Consider the following 14,813-nt stretch of genomic DNA (forward strand, 5'->3'; position numbering starts at 1 on the left):
CAGTATGTGGATGACATATTGATTGCTACAGAAGAAAGACTTGCCTGTATACAGGTGACTATCGACCTCTTGAATTTCCTGGGACTAAATGGATACAAAGTGTCCAGGAAGAAAGCCCAGACAGCCTGCCAGACTGTGATATATCTGGGCTTTGAGATTTCAAAAGGACAACGACAATTAGGAAAAGATCGCAAAGAAGCTATTTGTGGTATACCTGAGCCGAGAAATATTCATGAACTCAGAGCATTTTTGGGAATGAGTGGGTGGTGTCGCCTTTGGATCATGAACTATGGGCTAATAGCTAAACCGCTGTACGAGGCTCAAAAGAATTCCCCCTTTGTATGGGGCCCACAACAGCAAAAGGCTTTTGTAGAGTTAAAACGTGCCTTAATGTCTGCACCTGCTTTGGGACTGCTGGATCTAACCAAAGATTTCCAGTTGTTTGTTCATGAAAGGCAACACCTTGCACCGGGCGTGTTACCCCAGAGGATAGGAAGCTGGAAACGACCAGTCGGATATTTCTCTAAACAACTGGACACAGTGAGTAGAGGGTGGCCAAACTGCCTTCGAGCAGTGGCAGCAACAGTGATGCTCATACAAGAAGCTCGGAAATTGACTTTGGGAAGAACAATAACAGTCTATGTCCCACACATGGTGATAACTGTCCTAGAACAGAAGGGGGGACACTGGCTGTCTCCCAGCCGAATGATGAAGTACCAGGTGGTATTGACTGAACAGGATGATGTGATTCTAAAAACAACTAACCTGGTAAATCCTGCAGTGTTTTTAAGTTCCATACAGGAAGAAGGACAACTGGAACATGATTGCTTGGCTGCCATCGAGTATGTTTATTCCAGTCCTGAGGATCTGAAGGATGTACCACTGGAGCGACCAGACTGGGAATTGTATACTGATGGAAGCAGCTTTATGGAACAAGGAGTCCGATACGCCGGATATGCGGTAACAACAGATACTACAATTATAGAAGCAGGAGCATTGGCTAGTAACACGTCAGCCCAAAAGGCGGAACTCATCGCTTTAATTCGAGCCTTAGAGATAAGCAAAGACAAGAAAGTAAACATCTGGACTGATTCAAAATATGCCTTTGGGGTAGTGCATGTCCATGGAGCTTTGTGGAAAGAGAGGGGGTTATTGTCCTCTCAAGGATCAAACATTAAACATCAAAGAGAAATTTTATGATTATTGCAAGCAGTTCAAAAGCCAGATCAAGTAGCAATCATGCACTGTAAGGCACATCAGATTGGGAATACAAAAATAATAGCTGGGAATAATTTAGCTGATAAACCAGCAAAGAGGGTAGCAAAGAAACAAGCATCGCAAATGGCAATAATTCCTTCTAAAACAGCAACCCTTCCTAGGGAAAACCCGAGATATTCAGAGGAAGATGACAAATTGGGTCAGTTATTAAATGCTAAGAAAAACTTAGCGGGATGGTGGGTAACTCCTAATGGACAGGTAGTAATTCCACCTCTTGTGATGAGAGAGAGAATTCAAACGAGACATCAAGAATGTCACTGGGGGGCAGAAGCCTTAGTAACATCTTTACGAAAACAAGTAATATCAGTTAAGATGTTGGGAATAGCTAAAATGGTAACTCAAAGTGTGAAGTATGTTTGAAAAATAATCCAATGATTAAGAAAAAGGTTCAAATGGGTAGACTGAAATCTGGTGTAGAACCTGGAGATTATTGGCAAGTAGATTTTTCAGAGCTACCCAGACAAAATGGGTACCGGTACATCCTGGTAGGGGTTGATACTTTTACAGGATGGCCAGAAGCCCTTCCCTGTCGCACCACACAAGCAAAAGAAGTGGTGAAGTGGTTATTACAAGAAATAATTCCGAGATTTGGAGTTCCTATTGGAATTTCTTCTGACAGAGGTCCACACTTTGTTGCTGAAGTAGTCCAAAGTGTTAGCAAAGTATTGGGTATTAATTGGGACCTACATTTATCTTGGAGACCCCAATCTAGTGGGAAAGTGGAAAGGATGAATCAAACTTTGAAACGACAAATAAGTAAAATTTGTCAAGAAACCAGTCTAAAGTGGCCTCAGGCGCTTCCATTGGCATTATTACGTATCAGGGTACAGCCAAAGAGTGGAACCTCACTCAGTCCTTATGAATTATTATATGGAAAACCATATGAGTCTCCAGAACCAAATCCAAACGTACATGTAAAAGGAAAGCAGGATGTATATAACTATTTGCTTTCTCTAGGAAAAACTTTGGCTGCAATTCGGAGTGCAGTAATTTGGAATAGACCTTTATCCCTGGAAAATTCAGTGCATGATTTCCAACCAGGAGATTATGTCTATGTGAAGACCTGGGCCTCTGAACCTTTACAGGAACGTTGGAAAGCACCTTTCCAAGTACCGTTAACCACTTTTACGGCTATCAAGGTAACAGAATCGGATGCTTGGATCCATTATACTCGAGTGAAGAAAGCACCTATTCCATGGAAGATTATCAACCGTGACCCAAAGACTTTAAATTTGACTTTGAAAAATGTCTAATTTTTCATATCAGGTTATGATCGTTCTTTGGATTCCATTTGGGTTGGTAGTGTTGGCAGGATCATGGGCTGACTTGGTGGACAGGAATGAAAGACAAATAGAGACAGAACAAGTGATTGAAATTCCCAAACAAAAGGCTGAGGAAAATTTGATGGTAGGATTGATTACAGGATTTGCCAATTTACAAAATGTTATGCAGATCACTGCTTGTTTACCAATACCGAGGGCAGTAGGTGAATCTATTCCATGGGGAATCTTAACCATGAATCTGACCAAATTAGAATATGAAAATGAGACAATGGATTGTAAACAAGAACCTAGGGAAACTTGGGAACTGCAAAAGGTTAAAGTTGGGGAAGAATCACCAGTATATTCAACCATTTGGGAATGTAAAGGACGATTTGTAGCTAAACCGGGATTATATGGAGATTTAGGGAACAAGGGATGGTGTTACTACCCTAAAATGGCTACAACAAACACCAGTGTATGGATAACCGAGACAAAATGTGAGAAAAAGAATCGAACCCTACAGGAAAAGGAAATAGTCTGGGATTCGGTTTGGTCTATGACCTTATATTCCCATTTTCAGTATATGGCAAAAACTCCTTGGTGTTTTACCTGGGATGGAAAAGTGTTTTCAGTATTACCCTGGGTCAATGATAGATCAACTTCATTGGGAGAAAAGGAGAATAAAATAGTGCCATGGTGGAAATGTGAAAAAGTGTATGATTGTAGCAATGCAGACTTAATAATTCAAAGAATCCCTCCTTTGGCCGCCGCTTTAAAATATGGTTGTTTTGGTCGAGGTCTTAAGAATACTCTCAATCTATCTAGCGCCTATATACCCAGAAGAGGAATAATGTTTAGTTGTAGAAAATCTACTATTCAAAGTCCAGGACATTTAATTTGGGCATTGAGTGATGGAACCTGGACAACTCATCTACCATTAGATGGTAAAGTGAAACAAATAACTTTAGGCGTGCCAACATTGTGTCCGATTTGGAAGAAATCACCATTTAGAGGATCTCTAGAAAATTTAGAACTGAAACGAACAAAGAGATCTGAGACAAATGATGATACTTGGAATGAACCATCTACAGGAGTGAAAATTGGCTGGGCACGTGAATCACTTTTAAATCCTATAGCATCATATAGAAACAGAGCATGGCTCTATCAGTTAGCTGGTCAAGTGGAAAAATTAGCAAACGTTACCAAAAAGGGGTTTAAGGAATTGAATATACAATTACAGGCGACCTCTAGAATGACTTTACAAAATCGAATGGCACTAGATATGCTCCTACTTAAAGAACATGGAGTATGTGGATATCTCAAAGATAAACTGGACCACTGTTGCATCCACATTCCAAATGTCACACAAGATGTGGAACATGATTTGGATTTATTAGATAAAATTGAAAAAGAAACAGAATCAATTCAAGAAGATATGTCAGAAGACTGGTTAGGGAAAATTTTTAACAAATTAGGATGGAACTTGAGCTCTTGGATACAATCCCTAATCAAAACTTTGTTTCTGTTACTGATTGTCTTTTTGATGATCATGTTGGTATATGCATGTTTGAAGAAGCAGTTTACCAATAGAATTGCAATCAATCGTATGATCCTGAGAGAAGTACCAACCAGTCCACCAAGGTATAGCCCACCACCAAAATATGTTGAAACAAATGATATGTAAATAATGTGAAAGTATTGAAATAATGATTTTCAACACTTTCAAAGGGGGGAAATGTTATAGATTTGCTAATAAGTTAAGATTGATTGACTTTATTTGATTGATTATTTGATTTTATAAAATCAATCGTAATAGAAATATAAGAGGATGGGGAAATGTTATAGATTTGCTAATAAGTTAAGATTGATTGACTTTATTTGATTGATTATTTGATTTTATAAAATCAATCATGTAATAGAAATATAAGAAGATAAGAAAATATATTTTAATGAAACTTATAGTTATAGTAAAAAGCGGCTATAAAAAACCCTCTGTACAGCCCCGTACCAAGGCCGGAGGAATTGGTCAGAATCACCTAGTAGGAATGTTTAGAACTTAGATAACAGACTTAAGATTTGAGATGATTGTTTATATGTAACCTAGGAGGATGTACTAAAATGTCAAAATGAGAATTTATGTGAACTGGGAATTCCGAGTCGAGTGAAGCAACCCATAGTTGCCGGCCAAGAAACAGTTACCTTAAGTGGCAGGTAATTCGGGCAGGGGGAGATCGAGACCACCGACTCACATACCACCTACCCAAATCGTACCCCAGACCCATTTCCGGACCTTTCTAACCTTTATTGCGCAGAATCGGATATGGGAGGAGAGTATGTTAATGATTTATGGGAAATCTTACGATTATGCATGAATATTTAATGAATATGTATGAATGAGTTCTATATAAGGTGTATGATTTTGAACCATGGTGTGCGTCGATCGTGAGGGGACTCACTCACGCACCCGGCCGTCCATAAAGAAATGTCTGCTTATCTACATCACATTGGTGTCGATAAGTTCTTCATTCTGAGATTTCGATAACAGAACTGATGGGCCAGCAGTGTCCTGTGGCTCTCAGTTGTGCTCTGTCTTTCAGTGGACCCACGGAACTCTTCCCATCCTGCCGTATAGGCTCGTTTATTTACCGCGAACAGTGGAGCAACAGCTCCTCAGGCAGCCCTGGAGATGGTTAAGCCTTGTTCACTTGGTGGCTTTCCAAGCAGAACTGCACACTCCCATGCAGCACACAGAGTGAGCGAGCGTGATCAGGCACAGGCCAGTGAAGAACCCAGACTGCCCTGTCAGCACCAATAAATCCAGGATGCCCTGGGGCAGGGGGCAATGGAAAAGCACTGGAAGCTGGGAGAGGAAGGCTATCAGCTGGCAGCTCCGGGTGGAGGAAGTGTTTGGGCCCGGACTATCCTGTGGCCTTACTGAATGTTTGAACCAACTGAACACAGTGTCTGCAATCTCAACTTACTCGACGCTGTTTTGTGTGAAGGAAGGAGATGCTGTAGATCATTCACTGGTGTTTAGGAGTCCTGGCACCCTCGCCTCCAAGTGGAGGGGCTGGAGGGCAGAGTGCTGGTGCAGTTTTACACCGACTGTTGCACATACTTGGAACCCGCTGATGATTTAAATTTCAAGACTGATGTCCCATGAGGCCATGAGTGCAATAACTCTGTGAGATGCTGTGGTGCTGTCAAATGCACAGACAGGCTACCAGACCAAGGACACAGCTCAGAGATGTGAGTACTCCTGCCTTTCATCCTTGTTCCAGCCGACTCAAAGCAGAAGTCTGGCTCCTTCAGACAGCAGTACCTGTCTGGAGGAGAAACGCCTCAGGCGGAGCTGCTGGGTGAAGACAGCTTTTTTTGAGAGGCTGGGCTCTATCCATTACCTGTTAGAAGTACAGTGCTCAGCATCTCGGGAACATGTCCTCAGAGTACTTTACAAAGACTAATTAAGTAAGCCTCCCAATATGCATACCATTCCAGACAGGCGTCTGCACGACCAGCCCTTGAGACAAAGGGAGACTTGGCAGTCTCTGTCCACCCAATCTTTGTGGGTACTGTGCTCTCCTCTCAGCTGGGAAGCTGGTCCTAAACCTTCCTTCCAGCGGCCAGCCAAGATTTTCACACATCAATCTCTGTGCTCCCCAACAGCAGCTCACTATTTCCTCTTCTGGGCCCAAGGCACTCCCAGGTCCCCTGCCTTGCACTGCTGAGCACAAAGATTTCCTTTTCATCCCCAGCATCGTCCTCCTCCCCCTGCTCTGCCAGGCCCAGCAGACCGCCACAAACTTCGGCCTATTTAAACCACTGGGCTTATTTGCATGTTGGCTTTTCTTTTCTGCCCTTTTTCCCCCCCCAAGAACTAAGCTTACTTGTCACCCCCAAGGCTGTTCTTGTGCCGCTTGAGCGGAGCATCTGTTTATCTCTGATCTTGGCCCCCCTGTGAGATGACAAGTGGCTTTCAGGCGGGGAGCGGCAGCGCTGCCCAGGGGACAGTACCACCCGGCGCCCCCCAGCCCTGTTGTCACAGGCAGAGCCATGCGCTGGTGCTCCGGGTCACCCAGGGGGGGCGGCGAGCAGCCAGCACCCGCCTCAGTCCCGGCCTGCGGGGAGCAAAAGCGCTGTCGCCGGCGGCGGCGTTACCGGCGTGCCCGCAGAGGCGCCGACCGGGAGCAGGCCCCGAGGGCTCCTGCCCCGGCGCGGCCCCCCGGCGACTGACGCGGAGCCAAGGGCCTCGCCCTCCCCGGGCCGCCGCGGGGGGCCACCGGCCCTCGGCCACCGGCCCTCCGCCCCAGGCCCGGCACACGGCCCGGCCCGCGTGGCTCCCTTGGCGGGCTCCGGGGAACGGCAGGGCGCCGGCGGGCCCCGCTGCCCGGGGCTGGCCCGGCGACTGCCGAGGGCGGGCAGGGCGAGGGCCGCCGGCGAGCGAGCACCGCGGCGCGCCCGGGCGCCTTGCGAGGCCCATCCGCGCCCCGCCGCTGGCCGCGCGGCGCCGGGCCCGTCGGGCAGCACCGGGAGCGACGGCAGGCCTCGCCGACAGGGGGCGCGCGGTGCCGCGGCCGCCCCGCGCAGGCACTTCCGACGGGGAGGGGCGGGGCCGGGCGGTGCGCGGCCGGGGCGCAGGCGCGGGGCGGCGCAGCACTGCGCATGCGCGCTGCCAGCCGCGCGGGTGAGGGCGGCAGCTGGCGCGGGGGGAGGCGGCGGCGCTCGCGCTCCGGGCGCCCGACCCCGCCCCTCGCGGCCCGCGCGCCGTGCCGCGTGACCCCGCTCCTGCCGCCCCCGCCCGCCGCCCCACCGCCGCCCCCCGGGGCGACCACCGAGCGCCGGGGGCGGGGAATGCGGCAGCGCCCGCCTCCCCCCGCCGCTGCGGGCCTGGCGGCGGCGGGGGGCCGCCAGGGCTCCTGCTGAGGGGCGCGGGTCCTCCCGCGGAGGCCTCCTCGCCGCGCCTGGCTCGGCCTGGCCTGCCCGGCCCGCCCCGCCCGCCCCACCGCGGGCCGGGCCCGGCGGCACCATGCAGGCGCAGCCGCTACTCTACGAGTTCTTCAGCGAGGAGAACGCGCCCAAGTGGCGGGGGCTGCTGGTGCCCGCCCTCAAGAAGGTGAGCGGGAGTGGGCCGCGGCGGACAGGGCCGCGGGAGCGGGGCCTCGGCGCGGCGCACGGGGCCGAGCGGGGCGGCCGGGCCGCTGGCGCTCCCCGCGCTCCGGAAGCGGCCCCGGAGCTCGGCGGGGGTCGGTCGCTGCCGCCCTGCCGGGCGGGCCCTGCCGCGGAGCGGGGCCTGGCGGCCGCGCGCGCCGCGCTCGGCCACGCGCTGACAGGCGGAGACATGCGGATAAAAACCGTTTAAAGGGCGCGGGGGTCCCGGCCGCCCCATCGCCCCGCTCGTTGCGCTTCTGCGGGGTGCTGCCGGGCTCCCTTCGCGCCCAGCAGTGACACGGCCGGGGAGAGGTTGTTACGAGGAACTGCTGAGAGAGTTTTGGTTAATTAGTGTTCGTGCTTAATGGCTTTTAGTTAAGTTTCTCGTACTTTAAATACCTTTTTGCTGAGAAGGCTTCATTAGGGCAAACTAGCAAGTCTTGTGCCCTTGAGATGGTGAAGCTTGTGTTTGTGGTGCAGAAAGAATTTATTTGGAAGAGAGAAAAAAATGGTGAGGGCTCCTCTTGCACTTATGCAGCCACAGCCCAGAAAGTGGAAGGCTTAAGGAACAAGCGGTTTCTGACACTGTTGCTTGAACTGGCTTCAGATTGCTGAACTTTATGCTTTTTAGTGGTACAGAGTGACGCCTTATGGGTCTGTATAGCTACAGTGATTAACTGCAGTTTTTAAGTAGACTTGCTTCTAGGGCTAGTTAAACCATTGCATCCTCCAGTGTGGACTGCGAGTCTCGAGTATTGCAGTTGTACTGGTTCAGTGTTTCTTCCTAATTTCCTCTTGCAATGCATTGCCTCGCTTTTCTGGGCGTGCTCTTTGAAGTCTCCAGCACTGTGTGGTTTCATCCAGTTCTTGGAAGTCTTCTTGCCTGTCTCATCTGTAGCATGTGCTGTTAACGTCTTATCCCCAGTCGGTAGTCACTTCTTTAAAACTATACTTCTGCACTAACCATACAACTTGCTGCTGCTTGTGGTGCTCGTAAGCACTTGGACAGCCCTGGAACTGGAGCTACTTGAGGTCCCAACCAGCAAGAGTTTGTTTCTTCAGACGATGGTTTATTCCATGGTGTAGCAGAGGTTTGTCAAATTTGGAATGAGGCTCAGTGCTAACTACTGAGGGACGCAGAGTGAGGATTCAAGGCAAGTACGAGCTAAGACTTTGGGATTACTTGCTACATCTGAAGCACAAGTTTTCTTCCCAATGGATAAGCCGTTTCTGGACTCACCCTGCATCAAAGGTGCTTGCTGAAGGAGTTGGATAAATTCCTTGGGGGGGAAAAGGACTTCTGGAGTCGGAAGTCAACAGAGAAGACCAGCAATGACAAGCTCCCAAGGACGACAAACTGGCCCTGCAAGGTATAGTTGTCTTGAATTTGTGCTGTGCTCTATTTCTTACTGTGGGTAGAGGGGTGACAGGAGTGCGGTGGGGTTAGTTCTGAAGACTTCACACTCAACCTTGCAACTATCTAGCAGGGATTAATTCTTTTGGCCTCAGTTCTTCATGAGATTGCCACCTGTTTCTTATCTTCTCTGAGGCTATTGTCCCCTGTGCTCCGGAATCATAGTCTTCTGCTACTTAGTATTGCTGTCCCTGTAAAGGTAGAAATGAAGAATCTGTCCATACTGTCACCTGCTTTACTGAACAGCTGAATTCTTGAGTTACTAAATGGCAGATGAAAATACTAAATTATTGTCTTAATGGCATCTTTGTTAATGGAGAAACCAAATCAGGTATTCTATAAACTTACATAGCTACAGGTAGTGTCGGCTAGAGTGTTTAGTCCTGATAAAGGCCCCATGAAGTAATGAACCTGTCACAGGTGGCAGGTAAATCTGTGAATATTGTGGTGAACTTACTTTGACAAGCACTTGTCATTGTTCAAAAGACAGGTGCGATACTGCAGCTTTGCAGCGGGTGGGTTTGGGGTGCTGATCCCTTGCTCTGCCAGCCAGAGACCTGAGCTGTACCTCCAGCCAGCATGTGGGACTAGTAAAGCAGAGAATGTGGCAGTGTATGCCAGTGAGGTCAAAGGGCAGAACTGTCCTGGACAGAAACTAGTGCCTTGTGGCTTTGTCTGCTGAATTGCCAGAGCATGCTGTCTCAGTAGGAGTCATGTTGTCTGAAGCTCATGTACAGCCTGTCGATACTAGAGGAGAACCTTTCCTTCGTTTCACCTGTTAGCTGACCAGATGCTGACACTCATTCTCAGGTAGTGACAGCAATCCGTTTTCTGAACTCCACCTTGAAACCAGGTAGATGCACAAACAGGAGTGCGATGATTTCCTGCGTATCTGGAAATGAGACTTAGTAGTTTGGGAAGACCTATCTCAAATTAGTATCTCTGATGAGGAGAGTGGCATTTAATCTAGCATTGTTATAGTATATATACCAGAATGGCATGTTCACAGCTATTGGAGAATCATTAAAATGCCATTGCCCTTTTGTAACTGTGAGTTGGCTTTTAATGTGGAGTTCAAACTACAGGCTCAAAATCACTTTCTTAAAAAATAGGTATTGTTGAATCATTGCAAATAGCTTTCTTTTTCCAGATGAGTTAGTTTGAATCTATCCTTTTTATTCCTCAAGCAACAAAACCAAGAAATGTAGTAAGAATAAATCTCTTCCTACATTCCTACATCAACAAATTCTTACGAGAGCATGCCTTGTATTTCATTAGATGTGAACCTTAACAATAGAACTCTTATTTGCATTGAACAGCTGCATTTGCAAAAAGCAGCTCTTGTACCATTCAGATCATAATGTAATCCCTTTTCTTCCAGTTCTCCTTCAGATGCTGTCAAGATAGACTCCAGTGCACTCAATTAGGAAGAAAATGATATGAACCGAGATGCTTCTCTGCTTGGTCACTGTTGTTTTGAAGGAGCAAAAGAGGAGTGTGGCAGAGATCCTTGGTTGCTGACGAAAGACAGTAATCGTGATGATGAGGTACAAGAAAAGGAAGTAAGAATAACAGCTGGTGTCTGAAATTGTAGTTGCAGAGATGGACAGAAGGTGAGATGCTTGCGCTGAAGACGGAGGATTCGTCAAGACATGTGAAACACCAGAGCTCTTGGGTGGCTGGAGATGGAGATACATGGCTTTTAATACACCTTGGAAAATGGACTTAGAAGGGACATGTACGAAGCGGTGCCTCCTCCAACATTGGTGTTGAATTTATACACCTTATTCTGGTCATAACCTTTTTCCTAAACGTCTTCCCTTGTGGCTTCATCTTGCTTGTATAACTTGTTTATGCAGTCAGAATTTCTCTGCATGCCTATGACTTGCTTCTATCCTGATATCTTGGTTTTTACAGTAGAAAGCGTGTCATTCTTACTGACTGATACCTTAATTAATTTAGTGATATCATTGAAAAAGAAAAAAACTTCCTTACTGTACAGATAGTCCACTGTTTGCAAACCTCATGTTGTCTTGAATCAGTTGAACAATTGACAAGGGATGCTGTTCGAATGTGTTGTGGCAGAAATGATTGGACTGATGTGGCTTGACATCTGTCTGAGGGGGACTTGCTTCCTCAGTTAAGGAAACTGTTCCAGACAGTGCGCTTCCAGGTACTCTACATATCATATAGTCAGTCTTTTGTACCCTTCATGGAGCAGGAGAGATGAGAAAAGCTGCTTCAGTGACTACAGAGTGCTCAGGAAGCTGTGACTGACAAAGATATTTCCACCTGACTTAATTATCTAGGTCTTCAAATTGATGACAGTCCAGTTGCCACTTGCTACTCAGAATGGCACTTCTTATTCTTGGTACTGTTTCACTACAGATGTAGAACATTCTTAATTTCTGATCACTCTGGGTTCTCTGTTCTTCTGATGGCTATGGAGGATAAAGTTAAGATCCTCCTACGATTCACATCTTTACTGTTAAGGTTTTTCACATGCTCACTGGTGCAGTGTAATACTGCTGCCTTGATGCATCAAGAGAAGTGTTAGAAAAATCTTGTGGCTTCAGTAAATTGTTGCTGAAGTCTGGATCCAAGACATTTGCATTTGCTTTAATTTACTGGATTTTTAATTGATTGAGATAACAAAACATGGGCAAGGTTGCCAAATATCAGCAGAGATATACAAGAGTAGAAGAAAAAAACTTTTTATGGAGTGCTTGTACTCTTAAGAACACTCATCCATGCAAACTGTAAATAAAATATTTAATCCTGAAGTGTTTTAGTGGTAAGCAGTTGCTTGTCAGTTGTTTTGTAGTCATTCAATGAGAATTAACGGAAGATATGTTGAGTAAAATAAGGGTTATAACAGTGTACACTTTCAAAGTCACTGAAGAAAAATGTTCCCCTCCTCCCCCCCGCCCCCCCCCCCCCCCCCCCCAAAAAAAAAAACAAAACCAAACCCAAACCCTGCTCAGTGGCCAAGTAATTTCTACTAATTATCTGGCGAATAAACTGTGCCTGTGAAGGTTTAGAAAAATGCTTATGATCAGTAAAGTGTCACCCTCTCTGATAGTGCTTTGGAAAACATCTTGGCCTGTTGTCTCATTACAACTTCTTCCAGTTTATTATTAAAATGGTGTAGTAAATATGGAGTTTTCCTTTAGGCACTTTCTTAAAAGTACTTCAGCCACCACCAAGGAAAACTGGCAGTGTGGCAGTACCTGTACTGAGCGGTGAAGCACAGTTGTTCTGTAGCAGGCATTGGTTTTTGATTCGTAATGTGACTTCTTGCCAGAATCCCCATACATGGGTACCCTTGCCCAGATATGAAAAATTTATCTCTAATCAACAGTAGATGCTTTGGTTTTATTTCAGTTTGTAATGTAGCTTTAGAATTACTTCCTTCTGTTATGGACTTTTCTGAAGTTGCTGCTGCTCCTGATAGGGCTTGGTTTGGTATTGTTCTCTGCAGCCTTTCACAAGTAGGATTTTTCTGGTGTGTGCTGTATTTAACAGAACAACTGGGGACCATGAGCTTGATTGCATTGTTTGTTCATGATGATTTGGGAGCATCACACTGGTGTTTTTGTGTAACACATCAAGTTGCGTCTTTGGAGAGGTTTTTTTCAGCTTTATGATGGGCATAAGCTAGGTTTTTCCTCATGGCCGGGTGAGGAAGAGGTAACTGAAAACTGTTGCTGAGGAAGCGTGATTTAGTATCAATCAGATTAAATTCACTGTGTAAGGCTTCCTTTCATATCTGTTATCAAACTCTTCTTTCTAGTGCAGAATGGGCTGCTGAGTGTCAGCTTGAACTCGGGTTTGGGTCATCTTGTGACCAGCCTCAGCGTTCTTGTGTTGGACCAGTTGGAGACCAAGCCTCTGTGTAAGCTGTAGGCATTCCATCTGCAGTTCTTTAAATTACATTTATCTCTGGGCATGGTCTAGGTCCCTACTGCTTCCTGTGAGACTTATGGGAGTGTTTAATATTCCGATTTATTATGTAGAGTTTGAAAGGAATGGTTTGAGAAAGCTTTATATAAAGCTAAGTTGCTAAGAGTTATACGGTAAGATCTGATTTATCTTTACATTATTCATTAAGCATGTTTTTTTAAGTTGGTTTCATTGACTCTTTCTGGCAGTTTAGATTTATGGTTGCCTAATTTTTAAGCTGTTACCATTCCTGATTGAAATTCCTTGCTTTTGTTGATTTTTATTTTTTTTTAAGGGAAGAATGAAAAAAAAAAAAAGAAAAAAGTCAACCTGCCATGTCATAGGATTTTCCTGAAGTGCTACGGATTTTCTTAAGCAGACATTGCTTGTCTCTGCTGATGTTCTTTAACAGAGCATGACAAGCAGTTCAAGAAATGCTAGCTCTGCTTATCTTCAAATAAAGAAAATTTTGGTCATTTCCCTTTTGAGAATTAAGAAAGACTGTGGAGACTGAACATTCAAAACAGCGATCAGAGGAGTTGAGTGAAAATGGAGCCACAGAGGCAGGGATTTATAGCTGATGTAGATTGTATTTGCCCATTAGAATTTTTTGGGGTATTTTGAAGAATTGAAGCTTTAGTGAAAATATCTTAAGCTGCTCTTTTAGTAATTTCCCTTCTCATAAGATAGACATTTTGGGGTGTGTGTAGAAGGGAGGGGATGGGTTCTGTCATTATTTACAGGCGAGATTAAATGTTTAGATAAGAATCTTATCTAAACATCACTACACTTCAGAAGTTGTTAGTTGTTTTTATCATGTGTATTCCTAACATAGGTCTGTGAAGGATCTGGTGGGATTCAAGCCATGTTCATTTTTTTCAGGGGTGATTAGGCAGGGTGGCCCAGGTTTTTTCTATTTAAAATCTGAGCTGACTTTATGAGATAGATGGAAAATCCCAGTAACTTGATCTTTTTTTGAAACGGGTCATGTGACAGTATGCTAACAGATGTTCTCATTTCTTGTCTTCTCTGACTAAATCTTGCATCACGTCTTTAGATAATGGACTTTTGGGGGCTTGCTTTGAGTACCCTCAAATAACACTGTTTCATTCTCAGTCTGAGCCTTCAGGTACTCCAGTAGTGCAGATACTAAAATTACATGTTTCTATGATAATTGTACACCGAGGTATCCTGTAATTTTTGTTGTTAGTCTAGTTTTCTTGCTTTTGCTCCTATGACTTTGAACCCTAAATAATACGAGACCTTACTTAAGTAGCAATGAAGCTTGTTTGCTACCTACCTAATATAGTTAAACTATGCTGGCAAGCCAATGGCACTTCATGATGTTTTACTCAGCAGAGGTGGATATTCTATTACAGTAGAGCTTGATAGTGCCAGAAGATGATGGCCTTTGAGAAGGATGATGTAATTGCCCCCCAAACATACATGCTTAGGAAAAATGTTTGGAACTTACCTCCTGCACTAGGAGGAGGTTATCATTGTTGGCTCTATTTTGGCTGACTATGGATAATGTTTCAGGTCGTGGCCTGGCCTGCTGTGGTATTTTTGTTTGTTCTTATTCCTATAGACTGTTACAGGCTGAAAGAGTTGTGATGAGGCTATTCGTCTACAGTCTGTTACCTAAGTAAAGGAGAAAATAAGAGTTGCTCTTCATCACTCTGGTTTATCATGCTGTGTGTTCTTACTGTGGGATTGACTTGATGCTAGAGTATATTGTAGGGAGAATGTAAGACAAATTCGTTTAGTTC

At 45.5% G+C, this 14,813-nt stretch overlaps 1 protein-coding gene across 1 annotated transcript in view; it reads left to right on the plus strand.

Moving 5' to 3' along the window:
• Positions 1 to 7,284: 7,284 nt before the first annotated feature.
• The window catches only part of SOS1 (SOS Ras/Rac guanine nucleotide exchange factor 1), a 51,976-nt gene continuing 44,447 nt past the window's right edge, over positions 7,285 to 14,813 (plus strand). The window contains 1 exon segment of the mRNA XM_037393179.1: positions 7,285 to 7,653. Within this exon segment, the coding sequence (XP_037249076.1) occupies positions 7,567 to 7,653 (87 nt within the window). The 5' untranslated portion in view covers positions 7,285 to 7,566.

This window comes from Falco rusticolus, chromosome 6, assembly GCF_015220075.1.
Source record: "Falco rusticolus isolate bFalRus1 chromosome 6, bFalRus1.pri, whole genome shotgun sequence".
NCBI lineage: Eukaryota > Metazoa > Chordata > Aves > Falconiformes > Falconidae > Falco > Falco rusticolus.